The 15,402-nt window shown below is 41.6% G+C and overlaps 2 protein-coding genes across 3 annotated transcripts; one reads left to right on the top strand and one right to left on the bottom strand.

The window, feature by feature from the left end:
- Nucleotides 1-876, bottom strand: pnx (posterior neuron-specific homeobox). The gene is made up of 2 exons (XM_034603167.1): nucleotides 585-876; nucleotides 1-467 (listed from the first exon to the last, which is right to left on the bottom strand). Exons 1-2 carry the CDS (start codon nucleotides 742-744, stop codon nucleotides 1-3), a joined length of 627 nt encoding a protein of 208 aa, XP_034459058.1. The 5' UTR covers nucleotides 745-876.
- A 3,884-nt stretch (nucleotides 877-4,760) lies between these two features.
- ash2l (ash2 like, histone lysine methyltransferase complex subunit) lies at nucleotides 4,761-15,119 on the top strand. 2 transcript variants are annotated; one of them, XM_034602789.1, is made up of 17 exons: nucleotides 4,761-4,854; nucleotides 5,514-5,580; nucleotides 5,748-5,893; nucleotides 5,997-6,085; nucleotides 6,177-6,271; nucleotides 6,947-7,042; nucleotides 7,337-7,432; nucleotides 7,555-7,630; nucleotides 8,605-8,622; nucleotides 9,784-9,883; nucleotides 10,625-10,842; nucleotides 11,194-11,361; nucleotides 13,211-13,404; nucleotides 13,488-13,580; nucleotides 13,664-13,762; nucleotides 13,844-13,903; nucleotides 14,507-15,119. In XM_034602789.1, exons 1-17 carry the CDS (start codon nucleotides 4,796-4,798, stop codon nucleotides 14,612-14,614), a joined length of 1,782 nt encoding a protein of 593 aa, XP_034458680.1. In that variant the 5' UTR covers nucleotides 4,761-4,795; the 3' UTR covers nucleotides 14,615-15,119. The 2 variants fall into 2 exon arrangements, with proteins under 2 accessions (XP_034458680.1, XP_034458681.1); XM_034602790.1 differs by lacking the exon at nucleotides 8,605-8,622 and having other exon boundaries at nucleotides 14,507-14,810.
- The last annotated feature ends 283 nt before the right edge of the window (nucleotides 15,120-15,402 follow it).

The raw sequence follows: 15,402 nt of genomic DNA, 5'->3' as shown, positions 1-15,402 counted from the left end.
CTACATGTAGTAGAGGTGATGGGGCAGCAGCGGCAGCGGCAGCAGCGGCGCAGGGAGCTGCAGGTGGCGGCAGAGCAGCGGTCTGCAGCCGGGACAGGAGCACAGAGCAGGGTGGGAGGTGAAGGACGCCGAGAAGCCGCGCTCCTCCTCCGGCTCGCTGCCCTGCACACGCTCCTTCTTCCACTTGGTGCGTCTGTTCTGAAACCAGATCTTCACCTGGGTCTCTGAGAGGCGGAGGGCCGAGGCGATGGTGTGTCGCTCCAGCACCGACAGGTAGTGGCACCGGTGGAAGCTGCGCTCCAGGACCTGCAGCTGCTCCAGGCTGAACGCGGTGCGGATGCGTCGGCTCTTTTTTGCCTTGGACTCGTCGAGCTTCCCCGGACTCAGCGCCCCATCCTCCGGGCTGCAGCTCTCACCTGCCGGGGGCTGCTGCCTCTCTCTGGGTTCATCTCTTTTTGTAGAGGCTCCTAAAATAAAACACATTCATTATGAAAAGTACTTAAAAAAATATATCTTTTAAAAAAGGAGAAGGGTTTGTGAGTTATCTCCACTCAGCACACACACATGCTGAGTTTGACTCTCACCTGTAGCTGCTGCATCTTCAGAACTGAATAATTTCCTTGTAAATTTCGTGGGGTCCAAAATATCCTCCACAGAAAAAGGTGTTCTGTGCACGAGCGGTAGTTTGGCTGCAACTGGCTGCATTTCGGCGGAGGACCGACGAGGACGCGTGTGGCTGTGCATGCGCTCCCCCAGATGTTTATATGGGCTCCAGTCTGCGCACACGCCGCCGGAGCGCTTGCGAATTTACATTTCATTCAAAATAAAGCAACGCGTCCCGCACGAACAATTGTGGCCCCTGTCATTCCTGCGGGACACGCTCCGGCCCCTGGTGGACCCCCGTGCCGGCACTTCAAAATGTAAATGTCCGCTCTCAGCTGGAGAGAGAGAGGGGGGCACCGAGCCTGTTATTTATTACCGGGCATCTGGTTAAAATGTGCCCCCTTTATTCCCCTCCGTGTTCCTCATTGTGCTTTGGCTTGTCATTATTTGCGAATGTGAGATTTTACGCTGGTAGGACACGTGAACGCTGGTTGTGATGCTAATTGATGGACTCATCAAAGGGGAAAGTTTGCGCCTTCTCCCCCTTGTGTCCCCGTTTCCACTGTTTCCATTTGTCCCGTGGACTCCTCACAAAGCGCGTAGGTTTAATTAGAAGCCCACTAACAACTTTATGAGCGCTATTGACCATCTGATCTTTGTAGCCACTTCACACTGGCTGAGAAATGACATAAATCACATTTAAAAATTCCATTACTGTTGACGATTTTACACAAGACCTTTCCACTGATTATTTTACAGTCCTTAAACACTTAGTCTATCAGTTTGAATTGATTTGAAGTCATTCATCGAGCAAAACCTCCAACATATAGCAGTGTTTTCTCAAATATATGGAAGATTGTTCAAATCTAAATATGTCCAGGTTCAAAACAACCAATTTAAAGCTCAATTTTCTTTTATTTATAATAATTAAATTTTGAGAAATATTGCTACACTAAATCTTCTATTCTGAATCATCAGAATGAAAGTGAATTGTTTGTCATGTCTGTGTGACTGTAGACTGAGAGGTTTTATTCAATGTGTTAAGAAGAGAAAGAAACGAATAAAGAGGCGATATTGGATTTATTTCCACTCCAATTCCCCAGTTTCTAAAATAAATATCCACAGAGCTGTATTTGGAATTTATGTGGAGGTCGCAAATTTTCCAAAGACACAAAATCAGTCCGGCTCAGGTTAGTTCTAATGAGTGGAGTCCCTGTTTGTACAATTAGTATTCCAGTTCTCAAGGGGCTTCAATAAAGAGCTTCAACAACATAATACAGAGCATGTGCAATACTGTCAGACAATAAGAGCATCTCTCCAACCTAAGTGAGCTGAATGAGTGAATCTGTGGATCAGCCAGGATGACTGAGTTTAATACAGAATTTAACTATTTCAGTGTCAATCAATAGAGGACGCTTTACAGGCATATAAATAAATAATAAATAAATTTAAAACATTTATACAGCACTTTTTAGAAACAGAGTTTACAAAGTACTTTGAGCACAAAGCAAGAAAACGAAATATAAGAGAAATCAGCAGGATGTGACATGGAGGCCAGACAACCATGTTAAGGTCGGAAACAGGGTAGTGTTCAAATTAAATGAATAAATATAGAGCTATGTCACATGGAAACTTGAACACATAAAAGCAGTAATGTAAAGGTGAAAAGAAAACAATAATAAGCCAGTAAAACACAACATCACATAAAAATGGGTTTTAAGAAGTGATTTAAATATGTAAATCACACATCATGTTATACAGTTTAATGTTTACATGGGTCCTGCTTTGTTGGTTATCTGCCTCCAGTGGCTTCATTAACCCTAAACAGTCCCATCTTTAAACACACATTATCAGATATAGTTTCCTAATACACCCCATCACCATTCCTCACAAAGTGAAGGGGGATCCGCGGGGGTTGGAGTCGGGGGGGAGTAAATGATCTTATGGAGGTATAAGTCATAAAGGTGGCAGCTGCCTGTATGTCACAGCTCCAGACACCTACAGTGAGACTGGCATTGAAGGGACAAGAGAGGGCGGCCCATCAGGACAATTAGCAGATGTCACCAGTAAGCTTGACCCTCTCTGACCCTGGGCTTTGTTCCAGAGGACAGGGGGAAATGGATAGAGTCGGAGGGGGGGGGGACTGATGGAGCGATGATTTGGTGATGATGAGGAGGGATACATTGTGGAGTGGAGGGGTGAAGTAAGACACAGAATATAAGTGAGGTAGAAATTATGTTAGAACATGATCTGGAACCTCATGTAATTTATTCTAACATGACTTTTTCTCCCTCCTGTCATCATACCTCATATTTTGAGTGGGAAGACATAGCGTTAGATTAGTGTTAGAAATAAAAGTGGGTTTTTTTGTGCTGTGTGTACAAATATACCCTCTCTGCATGAACTGGTGGGGAGTGCAAATATTAAAAGAAGAAGTAGAAATGCCCTGTCACTGATATACAATATTATGTGCAGCATTTTAGAAAAATTGAGGGACACCTGAAAGCCAGTTATGCAGGAGGCATTTATCAGTAGAATTTAAAAGCATCTTTAGAATGAGATGAACTATAGTGGCAAGATGGCGGCCCGATCATAAAAAAAAAAAAAAAAATCCAAGTTTTAGATCAGACCTGGAAATATCTTTATATAAATCATATCAAGTAAGAAAAAGACAATCAAATATATTTCTTTGTACAAAATATGAAGTCAAAAGAAGTCAAAAACAAGGATCTGATTACTTCACCAATTCACAGGGTGCGTCACACACACTATCCCAACATCACAGATGTGTTTCCATTGCAAGACGAAAGGGGAGGAGAAAACACAGCTATTATCTCCCTAACAATGGCTTGAAGGCATTTATTGAAGCACCCAGGGGTGTTCTTAGCATTCCCCAAGCTCTTTTGTGATATGTCCTCTGGCACACTTGCCTTTGTGCTCAACTCATCTTTACATGCTCTGAAATGGCCCCTACAAATGTCTAAATAACGTTTGACTTTCAGAAAGTGTGTGGGGTGGTCTCGTGTCACCACAAAGCTTTTTACAGTGCACTGCCCTTTGACTCTAATCAGTGAATGGAAACAGTAAAAGTAAAGGAGACGTTTGGACATCCAAAAACCTGGTGGATGTTAATGTCAGGACAATGATGAACACACTGGATCTCTCCCTTTTCTCTTTTTTAAAAACATTTCTGTGTTATATTCAAGCAAAGTGTGTGAAGAAGTGATGAAAAAGATTTCCACATGTTGCAGTTGAATGTCCAGATAGGAACTCAAATTTATCCAAAATGAAATTGAATAATATTGAAACATGATTGTATGAAAAAAAATATTTAACAATAGCTACTTTTATATTGTGGTTATTCAAATGTTGGTCTCTCATTGGCTCATAGCTAGTTGTGACAATTTTAAAACCATGCTTGTGGTAACCTCAGATTCAGCAGATGAAAGTGAAAACAAACTTTACAGGTTAAAATGAATTTGATTCCATATTAATATATTAAATAAAGCAGATACAGTTAGATAAGACTTTGACAAAAATAGAGGGAATACAATAAATTCAAAACAAGGAAGGATGATGGAATTTTTTATGTGATGTCCTCTAAATCACTCTGTGAGGAAAATGCTGTACGAGTGGATTCCCCCATGAATCCTCAGCACCCAGCTTCCACCAAGCAAAATCCCTGGCTTCCACTCTTACACATCAACATTGTAGTTTTCTCTCTACCAAGCGCAACTCTCATCTTCAGTTTGACGAGAGTAAACTGAGGAAAACATCACAGGAGAACACATTAAATCCCTTTTCAGCAAAGAGTGAACTTTCTTCTGAATGTTCTCAAGAGCATAGACAAATAACATGTTGTAAAATTGCACCCTCCATTAGAAGGCCAGTGATTTGAGTAAAAATCGAATAACTCTATTAACACACACAGTTACAGTCCTGTCCATGTTTTGTTTATCATAGCCTCTTGGTCTTTGTTGTTTCTCTCCATGTGTATCTTGCTGAACATTATTACTGGTGCTGTGTGTAGGCACATTAACAGCCACAAGAAATCGGACTCAAATTCCTTGTATGTATGATTAAGTGCAGTTCACCTTTGAACCTGTAGTGTCGCTGTTACGTGGCACCACGACCGGAAGTGCTTGTCTCAATCGTCTCTCGCGATGTTTTTTTGTTTTCATTGATTTGAAACATGGCGTCTGAGGTTGAGGCGGGTAACGCTGCTACAACCGAGCCGGAGAGTGGAGAAGGGTAAGTCTGAATCTTGCACAAGGGTTTTACCGGCACTGATGACTAGGACATGACATCGATTGTTTGTGAGACGTCAAACCGCAGAAATGCTGTTGCGTTTTTTAGCCATGCAAGCTGCTAGTAGCAGACAGGCTAGCTAGCTAACGTCGGCGAAGCACCGACTCAACGGCTGAACCATGCAATGTTACAGATGATCTCTCTAGCTCTTAATGGAGAGAAAACACCTCTATAATAAAATATGACATTTCAGTGTTACACAGTCTGCCGGTTGTCTTTGGATGTGATGATAACGGATCTCCGATAATAAGATACAACCGCTCAGGAGAGATTCCCTTTGAATAATGTCAGTTTTAACCAACACGGGAAGACAAGTTGACATTAGACATGTGCCGAAATAAGGTTTGACCTTCCGCGTTATTAAAAGGGGCAAATACAAAACCCCAACTTGAAATCCTGTTGAAATTAGTGTCGTTTTATATTGTATGTCCATTGTCCTCTCTGACTGGAAGCATGATGCCACGGAATCTATTGCACTTCTATTCTTTTAGACTTTTCAAAAAACCTTCCAGGACTTATTTAACTAGTTGATATGAAGTTAACTTTTGTAGGTATCTGGATACATGTCTAGTTATGTGAGTAATCTTTCTGCTGACTTCCAGGGATGCTGCATTTGGGGAACTACCCATCAGCATGGATACTGAATCTTCAAATGGCAAAGAGGGAATGGTAATATCCCAAGATATTCATATTTTATGACTTTTTTTAAATGTGTATTTTGTGTTACACGGCAGTGTCATGGAGTTTTTTTCTGACTGCTCAAATGTGATGCAAACTGATGTATATGTACACTTCATGTCTTTAATACAAATACTCTGTTGTTGTGTTTGACCCAGGAGGCAGCCGGGGAAGGCTCTGAGGCGGCTGATGCTCTGACTGGATCAGGAGATGAGGAGAGTGGGAGGCAGCTGGGGGAGGTGGAGCTGCAGTGTGCCTTGTGTATGAAGTGGTTCACTGCAGACACGTTTGCCATCGACACTGCGTATGTATAGTAAATCTGTTATTCAGTTAATGCTCAATGAAACATCAGCAGCTGTGCTTTCACACTGACAGTTTTAATAATTCGCTCATCTCCTCCTCTACAGGACCTGTCTTCCCTTTATGACTAATTATGTGTTTCACTGCAACGTGTGCCATCACAGTGGTAACACATACTTCCTGAGGAAACAAGCAAGTAGGTGTTTTGTGTGTTACGACCTACAATTACTGTTACCATCCTTAGTGTTTTCAATCACTTATAAGCTGATGTTGCTTTTTGTGTTCAGACCTGAAAGAGATGTGTCTCACAGCCCTGGCAAACCTCACATGGAGATCCAGATCACAAGACGAGCACCCAAAGACCATGTTCCCCAAAGACAAGGTGAGTGTAATACATTTTCAGCGAATGTGCAGGTGAAGATGTGGTGCCCAAGTTGGACAAGATGTAATAAACAGCTTTTTACATAAACTTGACTTTAAAGCACAATTTATTAGGGTATTCACATGATATTGAACTGATATTAAATGAACTGGCAACTGTGCTAACCACCGTGCTGCCTCCATAGATTAAATAATAAATAAATAAAAATAGTAGCAGATTAATTGGTTATAAAAAATAATCATCATTCATTATTGTAATTTTCAGATTATGCCACAAACTGAGGCCAGATCTGTACATAAAGGCTTGAAGTGTTGTATGTGTGTAAAAACAAAGATTAATTCACCATAAAGGGCAAAATTCAGGTAGTTCTGTTTCTATAAAATTATATTATTGATTTATTTCCTTGTAGTAAATTAAGTTAATTATTTATGTATGTATACACAGCCACACCATACACAATATATGGTGCTGTTTCATGAAATACAAAGATCTGCACAGTTACTGAGGTTGAACTCACCCACTGATTGCTGCCCCTCACTTTATGTTCATCGAGAGAAAGAATTGGAATTGTAGAATTGTGTTGATATTAGTGTGTTGGACACTTGTCATTTACTCCGTGAATACTTTTCATTCATGGAACTATTTGTCTGTGTTTCTTGTAATTCTCTGTTGCAGGATATCATACCATTCATTGACAAGTACTGGGAGTGCATGACAACCCGTCAGAGACCAGGGAAGCTCACCTGGCCCAACAACATAGTGAAAACAATGGTAATGTTGTGGTGTATAGTCTGGGAAACACAATCCAGCACACAGAGAATTTAGAGATGCTGCTTCTAAACCTTCATGTAAAAATCAGTCAATGGTAGAGGAGCCAGTTAGGAGAACTGTTGTGGTCTCACTCTTTCTTGCATGTGGCCTTGCTTTAGTGGTTTAGCAGTATCCAACTTTTGAGTCATTTATGTGATGTCCTCTAAGTGTTAGAGGACATTCCCACAAGGACTAAAAACAACATGGCATGAATACTGTTATAGTTCAGTATTGGTACTTTTGTTTATTTTCTAGAGCAAAGAGCGAGATGTCTTTCTAGTGAAGGAACACCCTGACCCCGGCAGTAAAGACCCAGAGGAGGAGTACCCAAAATTTGGCTTGTTGGACCAGGTATTTACCACTCAGCTGCTTTATACTGTATAATGCACTATGTTGGGAAGTGGGCTGTAGAAACCAAAGGATTTTGTATCCAAATCTAATGTATAACTTTAGCCTCTGTTAATCTTCTATAGGACCTGGGAACCATTGGACCCTCATATGACACACAGAAACAGGCCACTGCTGCTCCTACAGCTGGTGGACTCAATGGTAAGAATGTGACACAATAACATCTAAAGGTGCTTCCACACCTGTACCTTCATTAGGTGTTGACCAAAGGTTATTCTGTGTTGCTTTTTGCGTCCGGTCAAGATCACACAGGCTAAGACTGTAAGTGGACATCATCATATATCATATATCATGACAAACAGAACCAAAAAGAGGTTTTTTTTTCTGTAATATGACTCCTTTTCATATTTTGAGGGACCTGGACAAAGCACCTGCTCTCTGTTAAGGTCTACTTGGAAGCTGACCAAAATCTGTCTTTTCAGGACGTCTCATGTCTGGTTTTGTCTTCACCACAGACCAAAAAGCTGCCCTAAATATACAAAGACTGCAAACTTTGTTAGAAATAAACCAAACAAGTTAGGTGTGGAAGCACCCTCACAATATAATACAACAGCCAATACAATAGCCAGTATAAATCCCCCAAAATGAGAGTAAGTCTGCATCCACACTACTATGTTTCAGACTTAAAATGCATCACTGTTGCTATTTTTACGCCTGTCATCCACACTACTCCGGAAGGTTCGAGCACCTAAAAGGGAGAACTTCAGAAATACTGCTGGCTCTGTCTTAGAGTGAAAACTCAAGGTCTGCATTTTACTCTGAACGGGCAGAAATTTAGATGTTTGGAAGTGCCACACTTCCTGTCACTTACATTTCCACCTCGTTGTTGGTTCAATAAACGAAAAACCCGCTCTTACTTTTCACCATTGTTCTTTTTCGTAGTATTTTCTGTAACTAAGCAACCAACTTCAGAGTACACAATCTGCTTCCTATTCACACCGGCACGCACATGACCAGTGTTTGTGAATGGACATGTGCTGCCTTTTCACACGTTTTAATATGGATGGAGTGAGTGTTTTAAAATGCAGTTTTAAAGCTAAAAGGTATTAGTGTGGATGTAGCCCAAGAGAGTGTTACATGTGATGACCATGGTGACTCTGTGTGTTGTTTTCCAGGTGGATCTGCTTTCTCAGGTGACTATGTGGTACTTTGGCATCTGGAACCGATCAGTGTGTTTTTTGTCTTGTAACCCTCCGGATAGAAGTTGGCCCTGAGGTTCCAATCAGACTTGAGTTTGCTCTTTCCCCTCAATTCAAACCAAACTCGACCTAAACTGATCCTCAACAAGCATCTTGTGGGCAACTTCATCCATGTTCAGTTGTAACCTCCCTGTCTGCTCTCTGCGTCTGTTTGGTGCCTCCCTCCCAAAAGCTTTGCCGCCCCCCCCCCCCCCCACCCCACTTTGGATCGGTGAACATACCTTTCTCGTCTCTTCCGGCTTGCTGTTAATGAGCCCTGAAATCCCTAAAAGACCACTCCTCACTGAATTGACACTCTGCCCTCCACACCACGACACACGTGAGGGCAGAGTGCCATTTTGTTATTTGTGCCGTTGGCTTTCATCCAATGCTGATTAGCCTCATCCTCTTCCTTCTCCTGTGGGTTTTTGTTTCAAATGTACATAATTCTACTAAAAGGTAATCGGACTTCATTACATGTAAGATCCAAAATAAGGTTTTAGACCCTAAATACATGTTTTAAACTAAAATTACTCCTGACACTTCAATGTTAAGATGTTTGTAGGTGGTAAGAATGATACAATCACTTCATGTGACGTTAATGCACTGACCCAAATGCAGACAAATGGACATTGAGTAAGTTATTACCAAAGACTTTTCTTGGTGGATGTTTTCCACATGGATACAGTATTTTGTGAAATATTTTAACGTGTGTAGTATCTGAACTAGCCTGTGCTTTGTCTTGATGTCTTTGTTACTGGGTAGATGATCATTTGTAAGAGGGAACACTGAAATAGTTTTAGACTCTTCTTCTACACTATATTTATTTTTCCATATAACAAGTGTAATTCATGGAAGCAAGATGAAGTAAACCCCAGCACTTGGCTCTGGTTTTACTCACCGACATAACAGTCTAGCAGGTTTGAATTGAAGAGGGATCATACGAGGCTGATAGTGTTTGGAAGACGCCATGCAAACTAATTCCTGCCTTTCGTGCCTGCTATTTCCCCGTGTATACCAAACGCCTAATAACCTGCTTTCACTGTGTAAGTTTGTGTGTTTGTGTTGGTCCAGCTCTTTCTGTTCAGCAGTGTAATCTGTGGTTTGTTTTTTAAGGTGCTTTGGCCCCTGGTCCAGGAAAAGGAAGAGGAGCTAAACGTAAACAGCAGCAGCAACAGGAGGGCACAGCTGCCGGGGCAACCAAGAGAACCCGCAGGTAATGAGATCTGTCCGTCAACACTGACACGAACACACACACACGCACGTTGGGGATATCCACAAATGATCTGTTGTGCTTGTCCAGGATCTTTGAATGCATGAACTCCATTTGTTTGTGAAGCAAACCTCTTCTTTGGCTCTCTACCAAAAGCTCTTGACTCTTGTTGTTTTTCCAAGTTGACATATTTTTCATGTGTGGCTTCTCTTTTTTTATCCTGAGATATTTGTATTCTTTCAGTTTTGCATCCATCGCATGTTGTGAATGTCATCAACACGCCCCCACATGCTCACTATGAAAAGCAGCTTTAGAGTTGCAAGCCTTCACAGAGGGATGAGATATATATATATATATATATATATATATATATAAGAACAAAAACAGTACATAATAAAAGAAAAAATAAATAAATAAAAGTACTCAGTTTTGCCAGTCATCCTGTAACCTGTTACCACAAACCCTCATATTTTTGCACAAGCCTGATGCATTTTCTTAACTGGAATCTTGGCTGAAAGTGGTTTGTTTTTGTGTGCTGACCTGCTACACAATGAAAAATATCTGCTGCAGTGATATGAGGGTCCTAAGATACTGTGTGTGCAGATCGAGTCAGGAGACTTTCAAACAATGTAGTATTAGTCCAGCAAAAGACAAAACACAAGACTGTTCCACAAGGGAGACAATGTTTTCCAAATGAATGAAGAGTTCAAATAAACTTGTATTTCTCTTCTTCCCTCATCACAGTGATCCTCTGTTCTCGGCCCAGCGCCTGCCGCCTCATGGTTACCCACTGGAGCACCCCTTCAATAAAGACGGATACCGTTACATCCTGGCAGAACCCGACCCTCATGCTCCCGACCCAGAGAAGCTCGAGCTGGACTGCTGGGCTGGCAAACCCATACCTGGTGATCTGTACAGAGCCTGTCTCTATGAGAGGGTGCTGCTGGCCTTACATGACAGAGGTACTTAGAAGTCAAACACTAAATTTTGAGATGATATCTTACCCAACAAGTTGTTTAGGCCCATTGCTTTATCATGTTACACATTTCATTAACAACATGTCATTAAAAGCCAGCAACATTATTTATGTAAAGCCAAGTTCACATTCCACGACTTCCAAAGTCATTGTATCGCTGTGCAGTTCCCACTAAACAACAGAAATTTATGAATTGTGCTATTTGTCAAATTTCAGAAAGTGTACAGTTTTAGATTTTATGTCAGTGAATCAAAAGGCTAACTCTTTTGTGATCAAGCTGTTCTGCAGAATCCATTTTTATTTGATGTGTACGAAACTCCTCATGTTCATGTTGCAGCGCCTCAGTTGAAGATCTCTGATGACCGTCTGACAGTGACTGGAGAGAAGGGCTACTCCATGGTGCGAGCGTCGCACGGCATACGGAAAGGCTCCTGGTTCTTTGAGGTTTCTGTTGATGACATGCCTCCAGAGACGGCGGCTAGGCTTGGCTGGTCTCAACCGCTCGGTCAGTATCTGCTCCATCCTCTCACAGACCTCTTTGCCTTTTGCGCTCTGGTTGTGACAGACAGAGTTGAAATCCCAACATTTAAGTTCTAATTTTCTAACAAGTCATTTAAAGTCTTATTTTCTCAGCTGATTATACCACAGTGTATCTCTACTGCATTTAAACTGACCATAGTAATGTAATTATTTAAAATGCTGGTTTAAAAAAAAAAAAGGATCTCCGGTCAGACAAGTGAACTCCTAATACTGCGTGTTGATGTACTGCTCAGTGTGAACGCACTCTAAACTGCAGCAAGTGTGAATGTGTAATTACACAAAGTGAGACACAGCATAAGAGACACTTTGGTCGATGCACAAAATATATCGAGGTTTGACTTGACACTGTGTTGAAACAACTTCAGCACATAGAGCGTCTCCAATGCAAACCCTAAAAGAGTAAGTTTCTGTTTCTTTACATTCTTCCTAAAATAATAGTCAGGGGACCTGACCATATGAAAACTGAAACAGAATATACCAGCTGTAGTAATTCATGTTCATACTGGTTATTAGAAGATCTGATGAACCTTCAGTGTAAGTGATGGGGAACAAAATCCACAGTCCTTGTTTACTCTAGAACAGACATGGGCAAATATATGGCCCGGGGGCCGTACATTTTTCAGTGTGTTTCCTGGCGCTATACGCTCGCGGCAAGCAGAAAAAATAGACTCGACGCCGAAACCATCGGTGCATCGGAGCCTGTGTGAACCCGGCGTAACGCCGGGTTCACACAGGACGCGGAAGCGCAGCCTCGCGCCCTGCACCGATGGTTTCGGTGTCGAGTCTATTTAACAGAGCCACGTTTCCAAACCTCCGGAGGACTGCACAGTAGATGCTGACTTTGTTTGGCTCGACTTATGTGTGTGAGCAGACATTCAGCGTCATGAACGCCAACAAAGCCTGTCACAGATCAAAGTTAACGGATCAGCACCTCAGATCTATCCTGAGAATTGCCACAACCAAAATAACTCCAGACTTGGATGCACTGGCAAAAATGGGAGATCAACAACACTGTTCCCACTGAAACTGAAAGTGATGATGTGTTGCTGCAGCGAGGTTGGAGCCAAATCTCCGACACACAGCCTGCGTGGCTGCTCTAACCTGTTAATGTAGATAATAAAGAAGTTCAAGTGAGGTAATTGGTTTGGGCGCAGGCCTCAGATGTTTTCATGATGTTTGATCAGTCACGTTACGACATTTTTTTGTATTGTTCATGTTCGTGCAATTTGTTAAATTGCCTTGCAAATAAATGCTTTGCTACCTGTTAAAGGCCAAATCCTTTCATGTAATGATTTTTACATGTCATTTATATTAGTTCACACAAACACTCCATCCATCTGTTCCTGGCCCGGCCCCTCTGTCAAATTTTAGAACCCATTGTGGCCCGTGAGTCAAAAAGTTTGCCCACCCCTGCTCTAGAATGACCTCTTTGTTTTTTCTTCAAGCTGCAGTGTAATCACATTAACCAAAAGACTGTTTCAGTGTTGATATGGACCCATATTTTTATAGATTTTAATAGACAGACTAGAAATATTGTGGACCTACAGTTTAACTCACATTGCTCCCTAATATATAACAATAGTCATGTGATATAATGTGCCTTCATTAGAGTGAGTCACATTTTGCAGAAATCTGCTTTCACTCCAAACATTTTTTACATGGTGCTTGGTGTAAATGCATTCTAGCCAAACATGGATGGTACCTGACTTTGAAACGTATTTTATTTGTTCTAAATGATACAAATGGCTGAAGTCAACGTAAGCTTGTTGTGTTGTTCGAAATAGTATAGTGAATTATTTGATTGTATTTTACAGGTAACCTGCAGGCCCCTCTGGGTTATGACAAGTTCAGCTACTCGTGGCGCAGTAAGAAGGGTACGCGGTTTCATCAGTCCATTGGAAAGCATTATTCCTCAGGATACGGTCAAGGAGACACGCTGGGCTTCTTCATAGAGCTGCCCGATGGCACAGAGACAGCTAAGGCTCTGCCAGATACATACAAGGACAAGGTAACAACTGAGAAATAATGAGAGCTAATAACAGTTTACAGGTTGTTAGTCTGACACCTTTTCTTGCTCCGTTCTGATTACAGGCGCTAATCAAGTTCAAGAGCTACCTGTACTTTGAGGAGAAGGACTATGTGGACAAAGCAGAGAAAAGTCTCAAGTCAACGACTCCCAGCAGGGTCAGAAAACTCCTCCAAAATAAAATGAGGTCAGAAAAGCTGGCAGTATTGGCCTCTGTTAACTTGTGGATCCTGTTTTTCAGATGGTATTCTTTAAAAATGGAGTGAGTCAAGGTGTCGCCTTTGAAAACCTGTTTGAAGGCATCTACTTCCCTGCCATCTCGCTCTACAAAAGCTGCACGGTCGGTACACGAGGCGTGCTCATGAAATCTATGCCCTCTTAATTTTCTAGCCAGTTAAAGTTCCCCTCTGTCTCTTTTCAGGTTTCAGTCAATTTTGGGCCACATTTCAAATATCCGCCAAAGGACATCAAGTATCAGCCGGTGAGACCATCACTTCCTCTGTGTGGATGACTTTACAAACCTCAGGCTATGTCCGCTCTAATATCTTTTCATTTGAATATGTCGTGTGTTCATGTAAACCAGAATATTGTCTCTTTAGTTGGTTGCTTTGTTGTAGAAAATATTACAAACAAGAAAAAGCAATGGTGAAAAGTAATAGCAGCAGGGATTGCTATGTTTGGACCACTGTTAAGGTGGAAGTGTTACTGAAGCTGTTTTCAGACATAACCTGCGGGTAAAGTCTGGGGAATTGGGTCTGGACTTTACCCGGACTTCGCTTTTCACACACGCGCAACACAGCCGGAGGTTCTCTGCAAAGATTATACAAATAATAATACATTTTATTTATAGGCACCTTTCAGAGCACAACACAACAACAAAAAAACAGATGCGGTGAATCCAGCAAGGGGTAAACCACTGTGTTCTCATATCGGATTCTCCTGACTTTCTACACACTTTATATTAGGGGCCGAGGCGGAGAAAGTCGGCAGAGTTCAGTGCATGTCTGAAAGCAGCTTGACAGTGTTAGCATCACTTTGCATTCAAAGTTACACTACTGAGCTGAAGTTGTTGTCCTCCTCTCAGATGAGTGACATGGGCTGGGGAGCTGTGATCGAGCACACACTGGCTGACATGCTGTACCACGTGGAGACCGATGTGGACGGCCGACGCAGTCCTCCGTGGGAAGGATGAATCCTGCTTGAATTCAGTACACACCCTCCTCATGAATCAAAACATTGCTCCTCCTTCAGGCCGTAAAATAAAAGCGCCACACAATGCCGTGAGCTGTTGGTCCATAAAGTAAAAAATTAATGAATTTGTCTTAAAGTGATTCCTCGCAGCTTTTGATGGACTTCTATATGTCATCGAGCGTGCCATCAGCCAACAACAACAAAATGGGATTATCTTTGAAGCTCTGCTTAGAAATATATGTACATTTTGAAGTTCTTGTTAGAGACCGAACTGGGGCCCAGTTACAACACACATGTTGAGTATCATGTTCCACCTCTGATGTTCTGCGTATAGCTGCGGCCCAATAGACCCACTTCAACATTTCCCACAGTCATTCACTAGACAAGAGTTGATTCTGCAGTCTTTAGTATGGTCTGTCTTTTTGCTAATTTTATTTGTATTGCAATGTATGTCAGTTATTTACTGTTTTATACTCTGAGTTAAATAAAAAAAAATATTACAAGGACACAGTTGAACTGAAATTTCAAACAAAGATGCATTTGACATTAAAGAAGTGCTTCCTGACATTTACATCGAAACCCATAATAATTCATATGTAGTGCATCAATTAATGTACAGTACTTGACAACAGTTTCTATGAAGACTTAATTCATATAATTATATTTTTCTATATTATCATTTCTCATCTGTTCATATACCAGCATCTGATGACAGGTGTGTGTATGGGGAGTTTAAGTTCTTTACAAATATGTAAATAAACACTTACTCTCTTACAGCAAGAGATGTGT

This window comes from Hippoglossus hippoglossus, chromosome 12 (assembly GCF_009819705.1).
Source record: "Hippoglossus hippoglossus isolate fHipHip1 chromosome 12, fHipHip1.pri, whole genome shotgun sequence".
NCBI lineage: Eukaryota > Metazoa > Chordata > Actinopteri > Pleuronectiformes > Pleuronectidae > Hippoglossus > Hippoglossus hippoglossus.
Note: the sequence above shows the minus strand (reverse complement) of the source record. Positions and strands in the feature narration are given on the sequence as shown.

Coding starts and splice junctions, on each gene's coding strand:
- pnx (XM_034603167.1), bottom strand. CDS start 744: ATGCACAGCCACACGCGTCCTCGTCGGTCCTCCGCCGAAATGCAGCCA. Junction 468..584: donor TGAAGATGCAGCAGCTACAG/GTGAGAGTCAAA, acceptor GTTTTATTTTAG/GAGCCTCTACAAAAAGAGAT.
- ash2l (XM_034602789.1), top strand. CDS start 4,796: ATGGCGTCTGAGGTTGAGGCGGGTAACGCTGCTACAACCGAGCCGGAG. Junction 6,272..6,946: donor CCATGTTCCCCAAAGACAAG/GTGAGTGTAATA, acceptor TCTCTGTTGCAG/GATATCATACCATTCATTGA. Junction 7,433..7,554: donor AATTTGGCTTGTTGGACCAG/GTATTTACCACT, acceptor AATCTTCTATAG/GACCTGGGAACCATTGGACC.